This window comes from Lynx rufus, unplaced genomic scaffold (assembly GCF_022079265.1).
Source record: "Lynx rufus isolate CCGP_SWC_20201006 ecotype Redwood Valley unplaced genomic scaffold, mLynRuf1.p SCAF_3, whole genome shotgun sequence".
Classification (NCBI taxonomy): domain Eukaryota; kingdom Metazoa; phylum Chordata; class Mammalia; order Carnivora; family Felidae; genus Lynx; species Lynx rufus.
Genome location: NW_025814845.1, coordinates 29,887,815 through 29,912,349, shown reverse-complemented (window position 1 = coordinate 29,912,349; position 24,535 = coordinate 29,887,815). Strand labels below are relative to the sequence as shown.

The window sequence follows — 24,535 nt, the reverse complement described above, 5'->3', positions numbered from 1 at the left end:
AATACTTAAAAAAAAAAAAAGAACGTAGTAGAAAAACAAGATTTAAGGTCAAAAGATGAAGTTGAGGGTGCCTGGCTGGCTCAGTCAGTGGAGCATGTGACTCTTGATCTCTGGGTCATGAGTTCGAGCCCCACATTGGGTGTAGAGATTACTTAAATAAATAAACTTTAAAAACAAAAAAAGAGGTTGAGTTTTGGTACCCAGGAAAGAAAATCCTTCATGTCATTACCGTCATATACAACCAGAGTGGTGTGAAAAATAAAAGGAACAAATGGGATAGTGCATGTAGATGTAGCAAACTACTGCAAAATGAGGGTTAATATTCTTTTTCTTAGGTTCTATTTCCCTGTCTTCGATAACATCATGATCTTGGTTTCAAAGAAGTCCTAAACAGGGGCACCTGGGTGGCTCAGTCGGTTAAGCGTCCGACTTCGGCTCAGGTCATGATCTCGTGGTCCGTGGGTTCGAGCCCCGCATCAGGCTCTGTGCTGACAGCTCAGAGCCTGGAGCCTGTTACAGATTCTGTGTCTCCCTCTTTCTCTGACCCTCCCCTGTTCATTCTCTCTCTCTCTGTCTCAAAAATAAATGTATGTTAAAAAAAATTAAAAAAAACAAAAACAAAGAAGTCCTAAACAAGCAATTAAATGTAAAACTATTTTGCAGGTCTGAAGCAGTCATACCAATGTAAAGAATCAACATTCAAACTCTTAAGCCTTTCTAAATTATTGCAGTGATGCTGCAGAATTCTGTAAAGGACACATGCCAACTGTAAACAGATCGTAGTCTCAACCTGTACTCACCATTTCATCACACTATGTCATTTTTCAGAAATGAAATGCAGTCACGATGTACAGGGAACAGGCTTAAAAGCTTCTCTGAAAGTTTTTTTTAACGTTTTATTTATTTTTTAGAAAGAGAGTGAGAGAGTGAGCAAGCACGAATGGTGGAGGGGCAGAGAGAGAGAGAGGGACAGGATCTGAAGCAGGCTCTGGGCTGACAGCACAGAGCCTGACGTGGGGCTCAAACTCATGAACTGCAAGATCATCGCCTGAGCTGAAGTTGGATGCTCGACCGACTGAACTACCCAGGCACCCTTTTCCAGAAGTTTTTAATGTATTTTTTAATTATACTGGTAATAGTAACCCTTAAAAGATGTTTCATGATTACATCACAGCAAGCGATTGTTTAATAGGACAAGACATGCAAAAAGACAAGTGAATTAATTAAATATGCACAGCTATTGACATGTTTCTTAAGACAAAGAGACTGAGGTATGTCCACTGAAGTCCAGGCATTCTGGTACCACTTCTATTACCAAATGGAATCAGGTATTAAAAATTCCTGTGGTCCTGAAGGTCTTGTTATGTTTTAGAGGGCTTTTTTCTTTTAGCCACTAAATTTTTCAGGAAAAATTCACCTATTTGGGAAAAATGAAAATACATTAATATTAAATTTCAAAATTACACTTCAGTGTTTTCCTTTTATTCTTTAATTAATTAATTAATTAATTAATGTAAGCTCTATACCCAACGTGGGGGCTTGAACTCACGACCCCAAGATCAAGAGTCACACGTTCTATCAACTGAGCCAGGCAAGTGTCCCATCACCTTTACCATTTTTTTTTTCTGTAGAGTTTTTAAGTAAACTCTACCCCCAATGCTTACAAAAATTTTTTTAGCACTACAGTCTCTATTATTCTAGTACCCTACTATTATAAAGGGTGACCCTACTGTACCTATGGGTCTGCTTTAGAAGATCTATTCCACTTTATGTGCACGATCTATTCCTCATCACTGACAAAGTATTGCTGTTGGCACAATTCATTTCAGAGAGCAATTCTGCTACATTATTAGCCTGGATCTGATGTTTCTAAAATGGATCTCCATGCAGTTGAGCAGACTCATCTGATGGAATCCCTTTAGCTTATTTCCCTCCAGGGAAGCAAGAGCTCTTCATTTATAATAGGCTTTCTCTCCACTCCCTCAGTTGTGCCTGTGCATTAAGTTAGCTGCTTAGAGGGGGCACATTCCCTTTTCAGGTCATTAGGGTTCCATTTAGTCTATGACTGTTATAGCGCAGCTCAGTGCTTATTGTCAGAGCCCAGCACTGCAGGCCTGATTTTATGAGGAGTCTGATGAACTTCGCTTTGTCATCTTAATATACAACTGCAGTGACCATATCTGTACACAATTACCAGGAATCCCAAGGTTCATAACCCAGCCATGTAATGGAGAGTTATCCACGCTCCTTCATACCTTACCTAAATGTGGCAGGAGGAGAACCAACATTATCAGACCCAAGCCCATCATCTGAGTCTGATGCTCTACACAGCAGAATTCAAACTTTTACTGATCACTTTAAAAGCATTAAAAAGTTCACAATTCACTAATGCCAGAAATTTTCCTTACAAAATAAAATAAAAACTTCTCTCAAATAATTTTACTTTAACTACTCTAGAAGCTGATGTTAGTTCTATCCTTTACATATTTCAGCCTGTCAGCAGAATTCTTCTTGAAGAATTAGTTTATTTGCTCCCAAAGTCCCCACATCTTGTCAGTCAGTGTTGAATCAAATTCTTGGGTTTTATATGTAGGATAAGATGTTGTTCATTAAATGTCTTGAATCTCTTTATAGGAACACACTGAATATCACTAATGCTTGAACATTAGTTTTTACCAATAGAATTTATGCCTAACTTAAATATATCTATGATTTAAACCCAATATGTAACACAACCATCTAAAAGATCATTTACAGTAATAATGTAGTTTAGACCTATCCAAAAAATAACTGTTTATTCTTCAAGAAAGTGTAATTGTTAAGTCCAACTGACGGGAAAACTTTATAAACATTTTTTGGATTAAATTCGGGCTTCAGATACGTTCTCATAGACTTTTCATCTCTTAGAAACGGCATTTATTTTCGTAAGTCAGCTCAAGCTGCTGATCAAAATAAGAGCTGCATTACAAAGATGAAGAACTGTACTGTAACTAGTAAACACACTGAAGATTTCTACATGGAAAATAATCTCACAAATTTTTTTCCTGCTGCCTCTGGGAGGAAAAACACAAAGATATAACGCGATAAGCAGCAATGCAGTCAAACAGACACTTTTTAGGATTTAAATTGATCTGAAATTAGGAGTTTGGAGATGCAGCTGGCATCACTGTCAAATGAATATACATTTTTCAGAAAACCATGTTATGTACTTGACTGGTATCTGTCATTTCTGAATAATCTACTATTGAAATCCACACAAAGAGTAAGCCGATTACTTCTGCTTTCATTCACAGTAGCCAAGTCATAAAGGGGCTACTTTCTTTATTTAAGGAAAAAACCAAGCTTAAGAGAAAATTTTCCTTAATAGGACCCCTATGGAGCAAAGTTCCCAAGGATGTTCCAGAAAAAAATGATTTTTCCTACAAAAGATAACCACAGCTATTATAATTTTAACATGAAAATTATGGTCTAAATAAAAACATCCCCTGTGGTGTAACTTACCTGCTTTATATGAAGAACGCACCAGAGGGCCACTTGCAGTATAATGAAATCCAAGTTCATTTCCTACTTTTTCCCAGTATTTGAACTTTTCAGGAGTAATGTATTCTTCAACCTACATTGAAAGCATTAATTCTAATAGATTAGAATTTCCCGAAATCATTTTGATTCTATAGAAAATCTATGCCCACGCATTCAGGATGGCTTTCACTTCATAATGTATCCAGTTGCCCAGAGGCTTTCCTCCTCACCTTCCTCACAGACTACCTGTCTACTGGTTCCTTGGCCATTCTATCAGGACTTCATTAGAGAGGAGGGGAAACATCAACTCTGTATTACATTAACTATTCCGAAGGCTAAAAAAAATGAGATTATCTATAGAGATTCTGTATCTGTATTACTCCTTCCCTAACAGGTATAAGCAAGAATTAATCACCCCTAGAAGATTCTTGAGGACCAGACTGCCTTACTTGTCTTGTATCTTCTGCTTAGCACTGCGTCTGGTACACAGTCACTACCTGATAAAACTTTCTTGAATGAATGAATGTCCAATGCAGAAAAAGAGGAAGACTGACTTTTCTTTCTTATTTCTCCTCTGGCTCTCATGTAACTCTAAAAACAAATCCCAAGTGTGGATGAATGCAATTTCCCAACAACTAAATTCTTTTTCTGTACATTCATTTAAGTTGTACAATTTGAGGGCAGCAAAAAAGTGCCAGTGTATCTGCTGGCTTTATGCAGATAATAACATGGAAACTGGGACTTGGAAATATACATGGAACGTTACACTAAAAAGCTAGCAGCTTCTTAACTGTATCTATGGACAGCAAAGATTTAATTCAAATTACCAGCGAACATCTGGCAACTCAAGATAATGATACCTTCAGGTGGCGCTTTGTTGGCTGCATATATTGTCCTAAAGTCAAACAGTCCACATCTGCTTCACGAAGTGCTACAGAAAAAGGGCACATGTTACATTAGCAGATTTTTTAAAAAGACTTATTTTTCTAAAAAATTTTATTATTTATTTAGTTTATTTTTCTAGTAACCTTTACACCCAATGCGAGCTCAAACTCACAACCCTGAACCAGCCAGGCCCTTTTAAAAATTAAAATATATATATATCTTATTTTTAAATAGTTTCTATGCTTAAAATGGGAGTCGAACTTACAACCCCAACATCGAGTCACATGCTCTACTGAGCCAGCCAGGTGCCCCAAGATTTTTTTGGGCCCCACGTAGGGCTCAAACTCATAACCATGCTCCACCGACTGAGCCAGCCAGGTGCCCCATTAGCAGATGTTTTTATGGTGCTAAAACTGTAGATGTAAGCATAATTTCCCTGAGCATAATTTGACTTTGGAACAGTGTGAACTTTATGCTGGCCTATAATCCTGATGTTGGGGAGTAAGACTAGATCTATCCATTCAAAAGTGCCACGGAATATGAAAGGACTGAAAACACAGAAATGATTAAGACAATCATGAGGGGCTAATAGAAAGGACAAATAACTCGAATACCACTGAATAAATGCTAAAATATGGGTGAAGGGTGTTTTGAGCAGGAGTCTGTTAGACAGAAGAGATGAAGGGAACAGTATATGAAAGTCCTGAAGTCACATATTACAGACCAGATGCACTGTATTAAGTTTTACCAAATGTGCAAGATGTGCTCTAGGGGATGTGATTTAACCACTTACATATTGAAATCTTTCTAGTAAAACTATAGTTTTACTCTACTAAAGAGAAGTTTTTAAAAAATTTTTTTCTAAAAAAATTTTTTTTAATGTTTATTTTTGAGAAAGAGAGGGAGGGAGGGGAAGAGAGAGAGGGAGACACAGAATCCGGAGCAGGCTCCAGGCTTTGAGCTTGCTGTCAGCACAGAGCCCGAGGCGGGGCTTGAACCCACGAACCGTGAGATCATGACCTGAGCCGAAGTGATGCTTAACCAACTGAACCACCCAGGTGCCCCGAAGAGAAGCTTTTAATTACTATTTGGATTTGTTACCTTTAGAATCGATACATAACTACAAGTAGGCAAAGGATCCTCATGTAAATAAGAGGGTTTTTTTTTTCTTACAATTTATAAAGCCCAAGAATCACGAAGCAAATGGGCTAATAAAACTAAGAATCAGCAGAGTCCAAAGCACATGATGTTATGTGACAATGTTACCAACAAGCTCTTCCTCAAAGAGCTGGCTTCATTTTATTCATCTTTGAATTGTCACTGCCTGTCAGAGCTCCTAATAGCTGTCTGGCTCTTAAAAACTATTCAATGATTAAACAAGAAAGTGGATAAAATCATATTTTCACTTGATGAAAGAGTAGGGAATAAAATGGGATATAAATTTCATATCCTGAGCTTTCTGCATATCATTCCATAAGGTTCTAAGAAACATACTTCCTTTCCTTTTCATGCTGCTGTTTATAATCATATCCTGTACTTTGTTCTTACTGGCACTTTCACTGAGACTATGGAGGAGGCATAAGAGGGCCTTCAAAATAGGGTTCCTGCTATTACTTAAATTAAATGAAAAAGAGTTTTCATTTTCCAACTTCTTTACCTTTCATTGTTGCGTATACTTGCTCATCATTTTCGCCTAAACCCAACATTATGGAGGTTTTAGAAATCACATCAGGCCGAACCTCCTTGGCATGTCGCAGTACGCGCAAAGACTGGTTGAAATTGGCCCGGGGATCACGAACTTTCCTTGAAAACAGCAGGGCTGTTGTTAGCAAGAATAACCACAAGCTCAACTAAGTACATAGTTATGCAAGCTATCTAAAAGACCAGGAAAGTACATTCTGAACATTACGTTAAATCATATGGTTCCATACTACCATTTGTGCACAAATATCTAGCTATTACTTTTGTAATGAGTATCAGGTTTCATTAGGCCCCCTAGCTCTATCTACTTTTAAGGCCTTTTAAATCTGTGGCAGAGAAAACTAGAATGGAAGTAATTCAGTTTAGGAATTACTCATTGAGAAACCAGAATTTGAAGCTGAAAATGAGTGACTGTAAGGGAGGGTAAGTCGAGAGAGAGGGGAAATGAGTGGAAGTAAGAAAATCTCTGAACTGAACAAAGGAAAAGCTATTTAACCTGAACCCACATTTCAGGTCTGAAAACTTTTAAGTTCGTTTCTTTTCTAAAGCCCAAGCTGCCCTCTGCTGGTGAGTACACGACATTGACATCTCTTAGGTAAAAAAGGCATGATTCTGGAATTTTCACTGGCAAGGATAATGTTTCTTAAGTGAAACCAGGGAAACTGGCACCCACTTGTGGTGGTATCATGAGACATGACAGGGTTGGAACAGGCTGTGTGCTAGACTTCAACAGCAGCCAAACCATGCTTTAAATGGCGACAAGGCCAAAAGGACAGAGAGTTGCTGATGTTAATCCAGCATTCACCTGAATTCTAATGCACTTTTTTTGTAACTGACTTGCTGTAGTCATTATTTTTCATCAAGGACCAATACACAGGGAAGAAAGGAAACCAATTTGTGGATTTAAAAATAACCACAAAACTGACAATACCAAACATAATTACTTGTGAAAGCATTTCTCCAGTGAATTTAAGTTATGCTCCCTAATATTTATTTATGCTGTAGTGGAAATGCTGGTTGTCCACCATACTTTTTTCAAGTTCTTTGATACATATGATGTGTAGAAGCTAATAAGATCACTGCCAAATACTTTACTAAAATTAAATAAACATATTAATCTTGCCTGAAGGTTAAAATAATTTTCATCATTCTGAAATATGAATATGGTCATTAATGTGGGATAACAATCTGTAAATACTTCTATCTGCTAACATTAGTAGAAAGAATAGTACCCACTTTTTAAAAGAGATTTAAACTACTTCTGAATGATAATACATCTGAATATTTCTTTTGTATCGTTTATTGCATATATTAGTGCCAAAAGTATTTTAAAGTCTTTTTTTTTAGAATTACAAAGTAATTTGCTTTTATATAATTTTTTTCTTTTTGAAAACTATTTTTTGAAAAAAAATCGGCACTGGCAATATGATACTATTAAAAAAAATTTTTTTTTTAACATTTATTCATTTTTGAGAGACAGAGGGAGACAGAGCATGAGCAGGGAAGGGGCAGAGAGAGGGAGACACAGAATCCGAAGCAGGCTCCAGGCTCTGAGCTGTCAGCACAGAGCCTGACGCGGGGCTCGACCCCACGAACTGCGAGATCATGACCTGAGCTGAAGTCGGAAGCTTAACCGACTGAGCCACCCAGGCACCCCAATATGATACTATTTTAAATCAAAAAGATGCCCATTATGTGTGCGTGCACCAAAACATACATACATGCATATAAATATATGCCCATACGTATAGGTTATAGTAATCAATATTACTGGGTAGAAATAATATGGGTGATGTTTATGCTGTTTTTGTTGGCTATATTTTCTGATTTTCCTGTGATAGATATATGTTGCTTTTGTTAAGAAAAGAAAGACAGCTCACTTCGTAAAAGTCCAATACAAAGTTCTCTCCTGAAAAAAGAGAAAATTATAGCAGATTCTGGCCCCTAAGTTTGCCAATGTTACTCTGTACATGTAATCACCTCTGCAATTCTGGAACTGTCTCTATGTTATGAGCATACACATCTAATCCCGACAAAGCAACTTTTTCTATTGCTTTAAGATCTCCTCGGAAATCAGGGGTGAGACATTCCACAAGAATTTTTGGATTCCTATAGGGAAAAAAAAATAAGTATCAAACTGAGGGAAAAAACTGACATCTATTGCTTAAAACAGAAATTACCAGTACTCATTCAGGATCAGTTTCGTTCAACAGTGTAATCTTTAGAATCTTGCCAAGGAAAGCATGAAAATACAAATGTTCATAAATAAACTGTTATAGGAAAAAACACCCTGAACATCAAATATTATGTACATAGTGGTTAAAACACAACTGCAGGAAAATGTTCAGAATAAATTTTGAGATTAACAGACATACTTTATTGAACAGGTATTAAGAAAATAAAGTTGCTTAAAGGAATTAAAATATAAATATTAGAACATTAAATATATAATATCTTTTTATTTTTTGGAAAGTAAATTGGAACATTTCTTACATGAATGCAAATATCATTTGATTGCTTTAATTTTGATTTCTTTAAAAATTCATCAGATAGTGCCATCCTCTCTTCCTCTAGGCAAATATTTCACAAGTGCTGTGAGTTTTAAAAACTATTTTCTGAATTGCTGAGTCATGCATGAGCTTTGCTTAAATGAAATACAAGTTAAACATTAATCTTCTATTTACATTCTGACTCTATCTATGCATTCAAGCATTAAAATATGAACTAGGTCATAGTGCTGTTCCCTTTGACAGCACTGGAAATGACTAGGACAGCTGATAAATTTTTTCACAAACCCAGTGGCAGTTTCTGGAGCTATTTCCTGAGAGAACAGATGCGGAAAGGCCCTCTCATGCATATAAGTGATGTTGAAAGAACACAGCCTATAACTTACTGTTTTTATTTTTAATTGTAAAGTTGAGACCCATTAGTAGTTTGTGAAATCAATTTAGTGGGTTGCAAACAGAATTTTTTAAAGTAAACTATTAAAAAAACCAGAAAACACAGGGGAAATCACTGAAGAAACATTTACTAAATGCTAGGTACTCAACTCGCACTAAGCTGTAGGAAGTAAGCATAACTCCTTTTTTTTTTTAAGGTTTTTTTTTTTTTATGTTTATTTATTTATTTATTTTGGGAGAGAGACAGGAAGTATGAGCGGGGAGGGGCAGAGAGAGAGGGAGAGAGAATTCCAAGCAGGCTTGGTGCTGTCAGCATGGATGTGGGGCTTGATCCTACAAACCACGAGATCATGACCTGAGCCAAAATCAAGCATCAGACCAAATGAAACAAACACCCAGGTGCCCCAACATAACTCCTTTTTAAAATCTTTTTAAATAGATGGGATTAAAATATTAATAAAAATGTAGATTATGGGTAAATTTCCCAGGGCATATAAACATGGATAAAATCTATATGCTTGCACATTTTAACAATGTTGGAGTTTATCTCATCCATATACTTCTAGATGATGATTTATTCAAAATTAGTGTTGGGAAGACTGCAGTTTTATGCTTTTTAAAAAAATTACTCGGGGCGCCTGGGTGGCTCAGTCAGTTAAGTGTCTGACTTCAGCTCAGGTCATGATCTCGTGGTTCATGGGTTTAAGCCCCGTGTCGGGATCTGTGCTGTCAGCTCAGAGCCTGGAGCCTGTTTCAGATTCTGTGTCTCCCTCTCTCTCTCTGCCCCTCCTCCACTTGTGCTCTGTCTCTGTCTCTCAAAGATAAATAAAAACTTCAAAAAAATTTTTTTAAATAAAAATAAATTAAAAAAAAATTACTCAAGGAGCATCTGGGTGGCTTGGTCAGTTAAGTGTCTGACTTCAGCTCAGGTCGTGATCTCATGGTTTGTGAGCCTGAGCCCACATTGGGCTCTCTGCTGTCAGTGCAAAGCCCATTTCGGATTCTCTGTCCCCCTCTTTCTCTGCCCCTCCCCCACCGATTCTCATTCTCTCTCTGTCTCTCTGCCCCCCTCCAAATAAATAAATAAATAAACTTAAAAAAAAAAAGAAAGAAAGTTAAAAAGAATTACTCAAAGTTTGGGGTGGCTGGGTAGCTCAGTCAGTTAAGCATCCGACTCTTGACTTTGGCTCAGGTCATGACCTCACGATTCATGGTTCAAGCCCTGCATCAGACTCTGCACTGACAGCGAGGAGCCTGCTTGGGATTCTCTCTCTCCCTTGCTCTCTGCCCCTCACCTGTGCATGTACACATGCACGTTCTCTTTGTCTCAAATTAATAAACTTAAAAAAAATTGTTTACACAAGCAAATGCAAAAACAAGTACCTTTCCTTTAAGTATGATACAGTCTTTGCAAAATGCTCAGCTCCTCCATCAGGCATATCTAGAAACAAAAGAGTCCACTGCTCAAGATGATGTCACAACTTAGTAAGAGCCAATTTCTGGAAGAGCCAATGATGACACACTAACCATCTCGATCCACAGACGTCAGGACAACATAATCCAGACCCCACTCTGCAATTGCCTTTGCAGTATTGTAGGGCTCATTGGCATCAAGCGGACCTGGATTTCTTGCAGTCTTAACAGAACAGAATCTGCAACCTCTTGTACACGTATCACCCATCAACTAGAACAGAGATGTTACAATTTAAATCAAATAGAAGGATGACCCTGAAGAACATATGTTGAGAGAATAAAGCAAGTTACAAAAAATGAATACAGTTTAATACTGCTTATAGGAAATTTGAAACATTCAAAGTAAACAAAATACAGTTAAGGAATATGTAAACAAAATACAGTTAAGGAATACAAATACATGTAGTAAAACTGGAAAGAAAAGGGAATAAGCTCAGAATTAAAAATAGCATTAAAGTTAAAAAGGTGACAGGAGCAGGAAAGGATGTACAGTAGGGTTCAAACATAATGCTAATGCTCTACTCTTAAACTAGAGGTATCAGGCTGTCTATTGTTATTCTTTGTAACTTACATATAGTCTATAAAGATTCTTTTGTACTATTTAAACTTTTTGAGAGACAGACAGGGCACAAGAGAGCATGAGTGGGGGAGGGGCAGAGAGAGAGGGAGACAGAGGATCCAAAGCAGGCTCTGAGCTCTTAGCAACAGCAGAGAGCTCGACATGGGGCTCAAACTCACGAACCATGAGATCATGACCTGAGCTGAAGTCAGGACAGTTAAATGACTGAGCCACCCAGATGCCCCTGTACTTATTTAATATTAATAAAAATTATTTAAAGGGAATAAAACATTCAATTAACATATCAACATGCAGGTCTCTGTGGGAATTAAATGGAAGGCATAGCTCCTTCTTGTTAAATAGATGAAAGAGAAAACACATAAAGTTAACAATCTGCTTCCTGTGGGTACTGCTATTGTTCAGGACACTGCTCCTGCTGCTACAGGTCACTACCATGTTCTGACATGCTAAGTACAGCCATTGTGGATGTTTTGGGGCCACTGGAGTTTCAAAGCTGCACAGTAATGGGGTGAGATTTGGAAGAGAAAGATCCTCTTCTCTTTATGTTTAATTTTCTTACAGGGGACTCATAGCTGTGGTCCCAACGTCTCAAACGGATTTATTGAAACACTGACCTCTTTCCGGAAACCAGTCATGAGTCAGCGGGGAAAGGAGCCAGGCAAGGGATGAAACAAGAGATTTCCATAATGGAGTGTTCAAAATCACTCCTTCCTTCAAGAACTGTAACCTGAATAAGCTCCATGGTCAACTTTATTTCATAAGCCTTGGTTCCTCACATAAATAGCCTCCTGCCAGTCCAACTTAGACATTCCCAGTAAGTATGAACTTCCAGTTGCACACAATTTAGATTTAACCCTAGCATCTCAACCTCCAAACCCCTCTGGATAAATATGGTAGGTTACACAGTTAATACCAATTCTTACTCTACCATATTAAGATTATATATTTTACCCTTTGCGATGTAACCTGCAGGGCCTCCAACTGGGCAGGGGGCTTATGTCTCTGCCTCAATTGCTGTCTGCTTGGCTATGTGTGACTTACTTTGGCCAAGAGAATAATAGCAGGCATGACCAAGCAGAAGCCTCAAATGGGCATGGATGGTTGGCTTGCCCTCTGGTGCTCTTCCATGCTTCATGATAAGAATATATCTTGGAGGGGCGCCTGGGTGGCGCAGTCGGTTAAGCGTCCGACTTCAGCCAGGTCACGATCTCGCGGTCCGTGAGTTCGAGCCCCGCGTCGGGCTCTGGGCTGATGGCTCAGAGCCTGGAGCCTGTTTCCGATTCTGTGTCTCCCTCTCTCTCTGCCCCTCCCCCGTTCATGCTCTGTCTCTCTCTGTCCCAAAAATAAATAAACGTTGAAAAAAAAAAAAAAAAAGAATATATCTTGGAGAGCTGCTGGTCTAAAGAGAATAAAGCTCTGTGGAGCGGACCTGAACCCTGAGACCTCAATGTATTGCCTGCAGTCCAATTTAGCCCAGTCAAGAGCAGTTGTACCCCCAGGCAATTGAAGGGACATGGGAGACAAAAATACATGCTTATTATTGTTTAGGGGAGGAAAAGTTAAGCAATCATGAATAACATTTCCAAAAGTTAACAGAAGAGATATTTCAAACACCATATGATTAGCTATTACATACATGGAAAAATCAATAATAGATTTATTCAGAGAAGGGTGAGAGCATATCAGCCTAGATTATTCTGTCAGGTTTTTTTTCCTCATATTTTTCATAAATTCACATGTAACACAAAATCTGGTCAGAGATTCCTCACGCACATTTTTAGGAGAAAGATAAAATATTCCTTTCGGTTTCCAGACAAAAACTTTGTAGTCTGAGGTGTTCTTACCATGATTGTGGCTGTGGCTGTGGCATATTCTCCACCTCCCCAACACTCTCCAATGTTGGGACAGCGAGCTTCCTCACACACCTGTGAGTAAAAGGGAATGGAATACAATCAACTGAAAATATTAACCAATTGAACAAATTAGTGATCAAGCATTTTATTTTTTTTTTTTTAATTTTTTTTTTTCAACGTTTATTTATTTTTGGGACAGAGAGAGAGCATGAACGGGGGAGGGGCAGAGAGAGAGGGAGACACAGAATCGGAAACAGGCTCCAGGCTCTGAGCCATCAGCCCAGAGCCCGACGCGGGGCTCGAACTCACGGACCGCGAGATCGTGACCTGGCTGAAGTCGGACACTTAACCGACTGCGCCACCCAGGCGCCCCAGTGATCAAGCATTTTAAACGGTCTATTCTTTTCAACGTATTTATGAAGAAATTCACTATTCAAAAATGCTGTTAAACTCACAAACTGTATGTGTACGTGTATACATACATATATACATGTATATATGTGTGTGTGTGTATATATATATATATATATATATATATAAGGATCCCGTTTTTAAATTAAAAATGATATAAATGTATACATTTTATATGTGCAAAGAAAAGGTCTGGTTGGATATATGCTAAAAAATTAAAGTGGTATAGTTAACATTTGGAATTGCATACATGACATCTCATATTTAATATTATACTCTGTCTAGTAAGCATGTACTTAATTTGTAATATAAAACAAAAAAAACACCTAATTTCCTAGGTTGAAGGAAAAAAAATCTTTTTTGTACTATTAATGAGAAATTAAGAAATACAATTACTTTTTGTCTCTTTTGCAGGGAAAATGATTTTTATAAGCTATGTTTTTTGAAAAATTTTTAATGTTTATTTATTCTTGAGAGAAGGAGGAGCGTGACCAGGGGAGAGGCAGAAAGAGAGACACAGGATCTAAAGCAGGCTCCAGACTGTGATCTGTCAGCACAGAGCCCGATGTAGGGCTCAAACCCACGAAGTGTGAGATCATGACCTGAGCTGAAGTCAGACGCTCAACCAACTGAGCCACCCAGGCACCCCAAGCAGGGAAAATGATTTTTATATGTATTTCCATTACCGATCATGATGCATCCCTAAACATTTTTATTCACTTTCTTTGCTGTTTTTGTTATGTATGTATGTATGTATGTATTTATTTAATGTTTTTATTTATTTTTGAGAGAGAGAGAACGAGAAAGAGAGAGAGAAAGAGAGCAGGGAATGGTCAGAGAGGGAGACACAAGAATCTGAAGCAGGCTCCAGGCTCCAAGAAGTCAGCACAGAGCCTGATGCAGGGCTTCAACTCACAAATTGTGAGATCATGACCTGAGCCGAAGTTGGTCGCTTAGCCAACTGAGCCACCCAGGCGCCCCTATTTATTTTTGAGAGAGAGAGACAGAGCATGAGGGACGGGCAGAGAGAGAGACACACACAGAATTCAAGGCAACCTCCAGGCTCCAACCTGTCAGCACAGAGCCTGATGCAGGACTCGAACTCATAAACCATGAGATCATGACCTGAGCCAAGATGGATGCTTAAATGACTGAACCACCCAGGTGCTCCATATTTTTAAGTTACACATATGTAGAAACATTATGACTTTTACTTAAGAGGGACATTTAACACTGAAACTTACTGTATGAAGATTCAAATTCCGCAATGTATTTTTCAATTTATTGTAATTTTTCCCCATGGGAATCTCAGTCTTTAGCCATGGAGGTAGTCTTAACCTGAGGAAAGCCAAACATAACTATCCGTTAACAAATATGTTCCCAAATAATCACACAGCTTTGAAGTTAACTTTGCTTTATTACAATTCTTGGTGAAGAGGTTTTTGTTCCCCCCCCCCCCCCACAATCCTGGGTTAATTCTTATAATTTCTGCCAGAAGAGTAAGAACATAGACTCAAATTTAGACTTGCTCAAACTGCTTCAGAAAACACTCATAACTGTCTAACAGAGCACTATGCTCATGTCTACCTTTTGCAAAGGCAAATCGTCCTAATAAAAAATGAGGAAGTTGTTGAACATCTCATTCCTCACTGAATAACACTGACAAAAATTCAGTATTTGTTCAGAGTAAGGAGAGATCCCACAAGCGTACTTTCTGCTCTACATTCCAAATTTATGATCGTTATTAAATGGAAAAAAGTCTAAAATTTGGAGTGAAGACTACATATCCTGAGGTTCCCTTAGACTTATATCCACTTGTGAACTAGAAGATGTTGCGTAAGGTATGTCCCAAAACAATCTGCACTCTGTACAAAATTCCCTTACCATTATTTTAAATTAAAGCAAGGTATTCACAAGTCATATGTACGTTGAATAGGAGAAGCAACAAGTTAGGTCAACACCCAGTAACAATGAAAAATTTATCAAGGTCAAACCGACTAGTAGCAAGGTGATAATGTTTGTTGTCTGAAGAAATTTGATGCTGAATACAAAATGGGAGATGGTGGTTTAAGATGGCTAAATCCTAGAAGGACAGAAGAAAAACTGTCAAAGGACACAAAGAAAAGGATTCCAACAATTTCACTTATTTACCTGTTCCAGGTCTGTTATCACTTCTTTCTAATGATTTTTAGTTAAATATACCAAGTGTCATTAAAATTATATCTAAGGATTGGTCATATCTGAAAATAATGCACAATGAAGGAATTTATCTCAGAATTTCAATTACCTTTCTCCTTTCTGGCGTTTTAAGTTTCCTTTATACTCATCCCACTTGCTCTTGTCTGCAAGATCACCAGTTACAAAATCTTGAAGGTTTGGTCCATTCTGTAAGAATTCCTTTTTTTCCTCTGGCAAGGAACTTACTGCTCTGATTGGACTGCATAAATACCTTCCAAATACCTAAAGAAAGAGTTCATTATCACATGTACTTAGTGGGGTTTGAAATAATTTAGTTTTAACCTATTTCAATACCTAAAAGAAGGGGTAAAGCCAGACAACTGATACAGAAATTATGTCAAACAATTTACAGGCGCTATATAGGAGCTTAAAATCTAGGATTAAAGAAGCCTCAAGGAGAACAGATGAAACCTGAAAAACAATGAGAGCTAACCGCTTACTACTAGATGTACAATAGATTTGGAATCTTTTGGAACTGGCTAACATATGTCACTATTTCAAGTAGCCCACCTAAGTGCTAAAATTCTCTTTCAAAAGTTTAAACTGCAATAACTGGAGATGCCAGAGCTTTGAATTTTCTACTCCTGAGTTGAGTTAAAGACGTTTAAAAGGAAATTTGCAAGAAGTCTCTCTTATTTGGGCTTTGGATAAGCATTGGTGTTAAAATGTAGAGATAATGTTTAGTTGGTTTCAGAGAACTGAAAGGCGAGAAACCGAACCTAACGTTTTAATTCACGATAGTCACTCAATATACATTTGCTGACCATAAAAAACAACAACAACAAAACACTTACTCCTAGATCTGAACACAAACGTGTGCAAGATAGCCCAAACACTAAAATTCACGAGTACATGCAACCTTCAACAATTTAAAATGAGTGCTGTTGGAGTGCTGTGAGATTGCTACTTCACTCCACGACCACTCCCCCGCTAAAGTTAGAGCATAGGCTTGTGTTCTCATCACCCAGACCTGTTGTCTACTAACAAGAGCCCAACACAAAGTAGGAATTTGGGGTGCTCATCGCAGTGCTCCTATAATGCTCCAACCAATACAGGGTACAGATCACTGTGCTAAACAGAAAGCAAGCCCTCAGCGCCTGCGAGAGAGACCTACAAACAAACCAGTACCAGAGACTCAACCTGACGGTGTGTCGGGAGAATTAAATGGAATACTACAGGAAAAATGTTAGCACAGCGCCCGGCTAAAAGTAAACGCTCAGTAAGTGCGGGCCTTATAATTGGGCGCTCTGAAGAGATGGGAGCCCCTCCACCCCAGGGTCGCATCCTGCTCGCCCTGCCGCTCACCCGGGGCCCCAGGGTGCAGGCGGCGCCCCAGCAGCGAAGAGACATCCCTCTCTTTTTTTTTTTCTAGCAGAGTCGAAGGATAACTAATTCCCGGGAAAGACAGATCGACAAACCGTCGCTCGGTTTATGACACAAAATCTGAGCTACCACTGACCCGGGGGAACTTGACCTGCTCCGCGATTGGCTGCTTTAGCCTGGTAGCGTCGCGCTCTCATGACGCCATACGCAGAGCCCTTACGGGCTACAAGAACGTGATGACGAAAGACGCTCTCTCTTTGCCGCATCTACTGCGAGGTGAGGATGTATCCGAGTTTTGTGGGTTTGGGGAATCTGAAGCCATCGGCTCTGGGAAAGCCAGGGGCGCGAATCTGGCGCTCGGAGCCTCTATGCTGGTTGTTTCCCCGCGCGACGAGCGCCATATGGATCTGGTGGCGCTGGGATTCGAGTCCTGTACTGGACTCAGAGGTCTACCCCCGCCCCTCAGCCTTGCCGGGATGGCGCCGCCTTAATAGGGCTCCTTGGGTTGCTCTGAGCGGGAATTCGCCCCCTGTGCTTGTAATATCCGTTTGGGAGCTGCTCTTTCCTGGCCAGGCCGCAGCATTGGGCTGCTCTCCTGGTTGGTCCTCCTGTGTCCTCTCTGGGGGTTCAGCTTGCCAGTCTCAGGTAGGAGTGGAGCTCCGCGCTGGGTAGTTTGATCACAAACAGGCCTGAACCGGCCTCATAACCCCAGGTGTTTGTGTTTCAGAATGAAGACCATTCTCAGCAATCAAACTGTCGACATTCCGGAAAATGGTATGAGACCTGATGTTTGTATTTTTTTAACGTCTTTTATTGCCTGCCTTGTGTCTTGTTCGGGGGACTCACAAACCTGTTTTCTTCTTAGTCGACATCACTCTCAAGGGACGTACCGTTATTGTGAAGGGACCCAGAGGAACCCTGCGAAGGGACTTCAATCACATCAATGTAGAACTCAGTCTTCTTGGAAAGAAAAAGAAGAGGGTGAGGCTTTTTTTTTTTTTGCACATCAATTGCTTGTTTGGAAGGTAGTGACGTAATAGTATCGAATTTGGTTGCTGTAAGTTACGGAATGCAGGTTCAATGTTTTAGCTTAAAATTCGGTGTCCACAAGTGTAGCTAGTTGCAGTGTTACTGCGTTAGTGAAGTTGGGAAAGGAAATTCTGATTATAAAACTCAATACTAGTACCTACTATCATAGTTATCATGAACGTCGAGGTTTTAATACTGTTACAAGTTAGGTTTATTTTCCTTGTGATTATTTTGTAGAAATTTTAGGAACCAGGCAGCTCTTGTGAGCCTGGTATTTTAGCTTTCTAGGAATGAAGTATGATGCAAATTGAAAATCAGTATTTTTGCGATACATAGTGGTAAAAAAGTTAAATTATTGAGGGCTTTCTGTGTGGGTGCTTTAATTAGGGCTAATACTAGAATCTCGTGAATAAATGGATTTTTCTTCAAGCCGACTTACTACTGGAAAGAATCTTCTAAAGTTTCTGTTCTGTTACAGCTCCGTGTTGACAAATGGTGGGGAAATAGAAAAGAACTGGCTACTGTCCGTACTATCTGTAGTCATGTACAGAACATGATCAAGGGTGTTACATTGGTAAGTAGATTGATCAGACCGCTTTGTTTTGGAAGGGGAAGTTTCTCAGCTGTACTTTATGCATGCAACATAAATGCTGCAGAGCATCTACTATGTAATTTATTGCGGTACTTGGGAAAGGTGATTTTGGAAAAAAAAAAATTACTTCTTTTGAGAGAGCAAGTGTGCTGTGAGTACGGAGGGGAAAGAGAATCCAAAGCAGGCTTCATGCAGTCAGCACAGAGGCTCGATCCCACGAAGTGTGAGGTCATGGCATGAGCCAGAATCAAGAGTCAGAGGCTCAATGCCTGAGCCACCCGGGTGCCCCATGTTGGCAGTTTTTAATAGGCTTCTGCAGGTCTTTAGGATTAAGTGATAAATGTGGGTGAAGACCAGATGGTCTTAAAGTAAGTTGATGGTGTTTTTTCCCCCACACAAATAAAAGTCACACCTTCAGGTTGTGGTTGTTTTGTAGGAAATGTATCCTGTAAGGTAGGCTTTGATTTTCTTGGTATGCCTCTTAACCACCAGGATCCCTTGAAGGGATAGAAAAAAGGTGGATGGATCTAATTTCTGAGCTTCCTACAAGTGTATTTGATGTCACTCTTCTCTTTCTAACTCCCTCTCTCAGCCTTTAAGATAAATTTCATGTCTTTGCTGAAATGCTTTTCTCTGCATTAAAACTCAGCCCTTTTAAATGGCATCCTGTCCTTCAACTCCATCACACCCCTTATTGGGTCATGTTTCACGTATTTCCTCTTGGTACCAGGCTAAGTTCTTTGAGAGCCTGTCTTAATCCTTGTTGTCATCTGGCATACTTTAGTAACTCAGTAAATATTAATCTAGTGCCAAAGATGAAGGACTTTGAGGTTCTCATTTTAAAAAGCTGGCATTGTTGGGGGGTCTGGGTGGCTCAGTTGATTAAGCGTCCAACTTTGGCTCAGGTCATGATGTTGCGGTTCCATGAGTTCAAGCCCCGCGTTGGGCTCTGTGCTGACAGCTCAGATTGCTTCGGATTCTGGGTCTCCCTCTCTCTGCTCCTCCCCCCGGTCATGCTCTGTTTCTCTCCTTCAAAAATAAATAAAAACATTAAAAAAATAAGTAAAAAATAAAAAACTGGCATTGTTTACTGTGGGCATAGGAAGCAGTAAATACATGCTTTCTTAAAGAGCTTTACAGTCCATTGAAGAGAGAAAACATGTTGATGTATACAGTTTGTAAGGCTTTGGTACAGGTGACTGTTGTTACAAAATCTTGACAATGAGTGTTATGGGAGGATTGTTGCATTTTTAAATTCTAATGTAAGCATCCTACAAAATTTAAAAACTGGATTTCTTGTCTTTCAAATTGCTCAGCTTTGCTAATAGTTTGTTCTAACAGGGCTTCCGTTACAAGATGAGGTCTGTGTATGCCCACTTCCCCATCAACGTTGTTATTCAGGAGAATGGCTCTCTCGTTGAAATCCGAAATTTCTTGGGTGAGAAATACATACGCAGGGTTCGGATGAGGCCAGGTATGTGCATACTTTTAGATATGGTTCAGAAATGTTTTGTTTTACTTGTGAAGACTGGTGTTTGGGGTTGGCTATAAATACAGATTTATTTCAATTGTCCATTTTGATTATGCTTGTGATAACTCTTGGTGTTAGTTAAGGCTTGATACCATACTCCTACTGATTGGGATTCCTAAAGGCTTACGCATTAGAGTAGTTTCAGGATGTGTAGCTGTGTTCAGTCTTTACAAACTGAAATATTTAAAAATAAAAAATGTTTGAATAGTTGTTAATAGCATACACTGCCTAGGTTTAAATTTGTCAACCTTGGGCAAATTACCTGCCTCTATGCAGCTCATTTTACTCATCTGTAAAATTGGAACCATCTCATGGTTAAATGAGTTAAAATTGAAATACATGTGGAACAGTTTTGGCTTGATACATGGTAAACATAAAAGCATTTAAAAAAATTCTTTTTTACATTAAAGATTTTAGTTTGAAGTAATTACACCAAACATGGGGCTGGAACCCGCAGCCCCGAGATCAAGAGTAACATACTTTACTGACTGAGCCAGCCAGGTGCCATCCCAATGTTAGAAAATTTTAAAATTAGTGCTTTCTTGATGCTTCTTGATTTCATTGGGGTGGGAAGAAGGGATTCTAAATACCAGTTTAATGGGTCTACAAAAACATTACATGGTCAACACACTTAATGGGAACTGTTAAGTAAAAAATAAACTTGGCGATATCAAATATATACAGTAGAATTAAGACTTGATAACACAGCTTTGCACAGCTAAATTGCACTAGGTGCATACCGTCTTCTACTCCTTGACCAAATCACTGAAAATCTAACTACTCTGGAACAGGTTCATTAAAACAGGAACACAAACCAGATTTTGCCTCGGTAAAAGTCAGGTCCTATAAATCAGAATCTCAAGTGTGATTTGATGTTTGGAATTTTAAATGGAATAAGTTGCTACTGTAAATATTTTGAAAGTAAATATTGTAAAGATTTCATATCATGTTGACACTATGTGAACACCTTCTCCTCTTTCAGGTGTTGCTTGTTCCGTATCTCAAGCCCAGAAAGATGAGTTAATTCTTGAAGGAAATGACATTGAACTTGTATCAAACTCAGGTTTGTATGTTTTACTATGCCTAATTATGCCTACAGAATTTGGTTTAAGTCTTGTAGTTGAATACATGATAATTCTGTTCAGTTGGTGAGCTTTTTCATTTGCAGAAGTTGAATAAAAAGCTGTCTCAAAGATACATAGGTTTAAGTATAGTATACGATAAAATACTTTTTTACGATGGGTCTGGCTGGTGGTGTAATTGTCTTTATCTTTCTTACTGTTAATAGCTGCTTTGATTCAGCAAGCCACAACAGTTAAAAACAAGGATATCAGGAAATTTTTGGATGGTATCTATGTTTCTGAAAAAGGAACTGTTCAGCAGGCTGATGAATAAAATCTACGGTAGGTTCTTATGTTTGTAAGTTTCCTTACTGCTTTAGTTTAGAGGTCTTAATTTACTAGAATCTGAAACTGGAGTTGTAATGACACACAAGTTTACCGGAACACCGTGAATTTGGCAGAATAAGGATTTTGACATACATTTTTACTATGAACTAGTAAATCATAATTTTAAATGTTTCAGATTATTTAGAGTAGAACTTGTTTGGGCAAAGGTATTGATGGTAATCGACAGATTTTTTTCATTTCTTTTTACAGTTGTCCAGCTACAGAGACAGCAAGAGGCCGGATGATTTTTCAGACTTACTTGTGATACTTTAAGGATGCAATAAAACTATACTGATTTGGGGCTTTTTCTTTTTTTCCTTCTTAATTTTTTTTAATGTTTATTTTTGAGAGAGTGCATGAGCAGGGGGAGGGGCAGAGAGACAGAGGCACAGAATCTGAAGCAGGCTCCAGGCTCTGAGCTGTCAGCACAGAACTTGACATGGGGCTCGAACTCCAGAGCTGTGAGATCATGACCTGAGCCGAAGTCGGGCACTTAACCAACTGAGCCACCCTGTCCACCCCTATTTGGGCTTTTTCTTAAACCGATAATCCTTTCCTACTATTTGGCAATTAAACCATCCAGAAGTAATTGTAGTGTGCTAAGAACAGTAACAAGGAATAGGATGAGGGTTTTTTCTAGTAATATTTAATGGGAGAATTGGCTTGAATTTGGTTTTTTGAAGGATTAGTGAGGATATTTCAGGCAAGAAAAACGGTACCAGTAACAGGCAACACCATTTGTTCATCATTGGATGTAGAACTTTCGGGGGGGGGGGTCCTGAAGGTATCTAATTTTGCAGAGGCATAAATTTGAATATTGTGAGGTAAATGTGCTTGAGTCATTTATACCAGTAACTTCATGTGAAAAAGCAGCTGAAGAATGGAACAGTGATACACCTTAGTGAGGTTACTTTGTGTTCATGATAAATATGGTGGTTGTGTCCAAGATCCTCACTCTTAACTCTCTGTCCTACCTCACCCATTTACTCCCATATGCTAGTCCTTGATGTTTTTAGAAACTGATAACCCTTCCATAATCTAATTAATGTTATGTCATGCTTTAAATATGTTACCATATTACACTAATTTAGCAGGGTTGCCCCCAGCCTCTTCTGTTGTCTTCCCTATCTCATTTGATAGAAACTCCAACCTTCTGATTTCTCAGACAAAATAACAGCATTCAACCTTGATTCCTCTTCCCAACTACACGTTAAATCCATCAGAAAAGTGTAGACTCTGCCTTCAAAGTAAGGTATGTTCAAGGACTTTAAGAGGGGCACCTGGCTGACTGAGTTGGTAGAACATGCAACTCTTGATCTTGGGGTTGTGATTTTGAGCCTCATGCTGGGCATACAGATTACTTAAAATGTTTAAAGAGACGTTAAGAAAAAGCAACCATTTGGAATGTATGGGTCTTACTGAGATCTTTATTTTATTCAATGTTTTGCTTATTTTTGAGAGCGCGAACAGGGGAGGCACAGAGGGGAGACAGAATTCTAAGCAGGCCATGGCCTCTGAGCTGTCCACACAGCCCGACACGGCTTGAATTCAAAAGTGTAACGACATGACCTGAGCCGAAGTCAGACACTCAACCGACTGAGCCATCTCGGTGCTCTACTGAGATCTTGATTTTATTTTATTTTTGAGAGACAGAATGGGAGTGGGGGAGGGACAGAGAGAGGGAGGCACAGAATCCGAAGCAGCCTCCAGGCTCTGAGCTGTCAGCACAGAGCCTGATTCGGAGCTCCAACTCGAGCTGTGAAATCATGACCTGAGCTGAAGTTGACCACCCAACAACTAAGCCACCCAGGAGCCCCGAGATCTTGATTTTAAATGAGCCAACTGGATTTTTTATTTTAAGTTAATCTTTAGTTCGGTGCTAAGTTGTTAAGAAATGTAAGTGAAATGTTAAACTGTAGTTTGCTTTGAAATACTTAAAGTGGGGTTGGGGAGGGCATTGGATGAGAATCGAAGTGAAACAGAATGCCTGTAAATTGATAATTGTCAAAACTGAACAATGGGGATTCATTGTGTTTGCTTACATAAAGTTTGAAATTTTTTATAATGTAGAGAATAAAAAGCCCTGTACATTTTTGGGGAGGTTAGTATAATAGTCTTAACTGGTGAGCTTTGCTCCTCTCATCTTTTAAGCAGTAATCAGAATCCTTTTTTCAAATTCAACTTCCTCTTAACCTGATACACTGGCTGAACTGACCTTCCTGTTTCTCAGTACCACTGCCTTAAAACTTTCAAGTTGTCTTTCCCCCTGGAAGTTCTTTCCCTTTGGAGTGACAACTTAGCCTTCAAGACTATAGTCAAAATGTTTTCAGGGCACCTGGGTGGCTCAGTTGGTTAAGAGTCCGACCTTCGCTCAGGTCATGATCTCATGGTTTGTGATTTAGAGCCCCACATTGGGTTCTGTGCTGACAGCTCAGAACCTAGAGCCTTCTTCGGATTCTTTGCCTCTCTGTCTCTGTCTCTCTCTCTCTCTCTGCCTTCCCCAGCTCACAGTCTCTCTCTCAAAAATAAACATTAGGGGCACCTGGGTGGCTCAGTCAGTTAAGCAGCCGACTTCGGCTCAGGTCATGATCTTGCGGTCCGTGAGTTCAAGCCCCGCGTCGGGCTCTGTGCTGACAGCTCAGAGCCTGGAACCTGTTCCAGATTCTGTGTCTCCCCCTCTCTGACCCTCCCCCGTTCATGCTTTGTCTCTCTCTGTCTCAAAAATAAATAAACGTTAGGAAAAAAATTAAAAATAAACATTAAAAATTTTTTTTATAATCCAGTGTTTTCAGTGAAGCCTGCCTTGATGACCCTGTTGTGCTCACTCCTCATCTCCATCTTATACATACCTCTGCTTCACTTGTTTTTGTTCATAGCATTTATTATGGATTGTACACTTTTTTTTCCTGTTAGAATGTAACCTTTGTGAAGATGGATCTTTTCTCACTGGGATATTCCAAGCACCCGGAATAATAATGCCTGGCAGATTGCTATTTGCTAATAAGTACATGGTATCTAGGTTGCCAGGGAGATTAAAGTTACAGACACAGTA

General features: G+C 39.1%; 2 protein-coding genes across 3 annotated transcripts; one reads left to right on the top strand and one right to left on the bottom strand.

Annotated features, from left to right (window-relative positions):
* Positions 1-1,066: 1,066 nt before the first annotated feature.
* On the bottom strand, positions 1,067-16,980 carry LIAS (lipoic acid synthetase). 2 transcript variants are annotated; one of them, XM_047092187.1, is made up of 11 exons: positions 16,866-16,978; positions 15,610-15,782; positions 14,567-14,660; positions 12,903-12,983; positions 10,533-10,689; positions 10,389-10,446; positions 8,086-8,214; positions 6,062-6,207; positions 4,380-4,450; positions 3,502-3,613; positions 1,067-1,417 (listed from the first exon to the last, which is right to left on the bottom strand). In XM_047092187.1, exons 1-11 carry the CDS (start codon positions 16,908-16,910, stop codon positions 1,362-1,364), a joined length of 1,122 nt encoding a protein of 373 aa, XP_046948143.1. In that variant the 5' UTR covers positions 16,911-16,978; the 3' UTR covers positions 1,067-1,361. The 2 variants fall into 2 exon arrangements, with proteins under 2 accessions (XP_046948143.1, XP_046948144.1); XM_047092188.1 differs by lacking the exons at positions 10,389-10,446; positions 10,533-10,689; positions 14,567-14,660 and having other exon boundaries at positions 16,866-16,980.
* Positions 16,981-17,128: 148 nt separating this feature from the next.
* On the top strand, positions 17,129-21,784 carry RPL9 (ribosomal protein L9). Its single transcript, XM_047091973.1, has 8 exons — positions 17,129-17,159; positions 17,611-17,657; positions 17,749-17,864; positions 18,391-18,486; positions 19,846-19,978; positions 21,018-21,098; positions 21,324-21,438; positions 21,694-21,784. The coding sequence occupies exons 2-7, from the start codon at positions 17,612-17,614 to the stop codon at positions 21,428-21,430; spliced, it is 579 nt and encodes a 192-aa protein (XP_046947929.1). The 5' UTR covers positions 17,129-17,159; position 17,611; the 3' UTR covers positions 21,431-21,438; positions 21,694-21,784.
* The last annotated feature ends 2,751 nt before the right edge of the window (positions 21,785-24,535 follow it).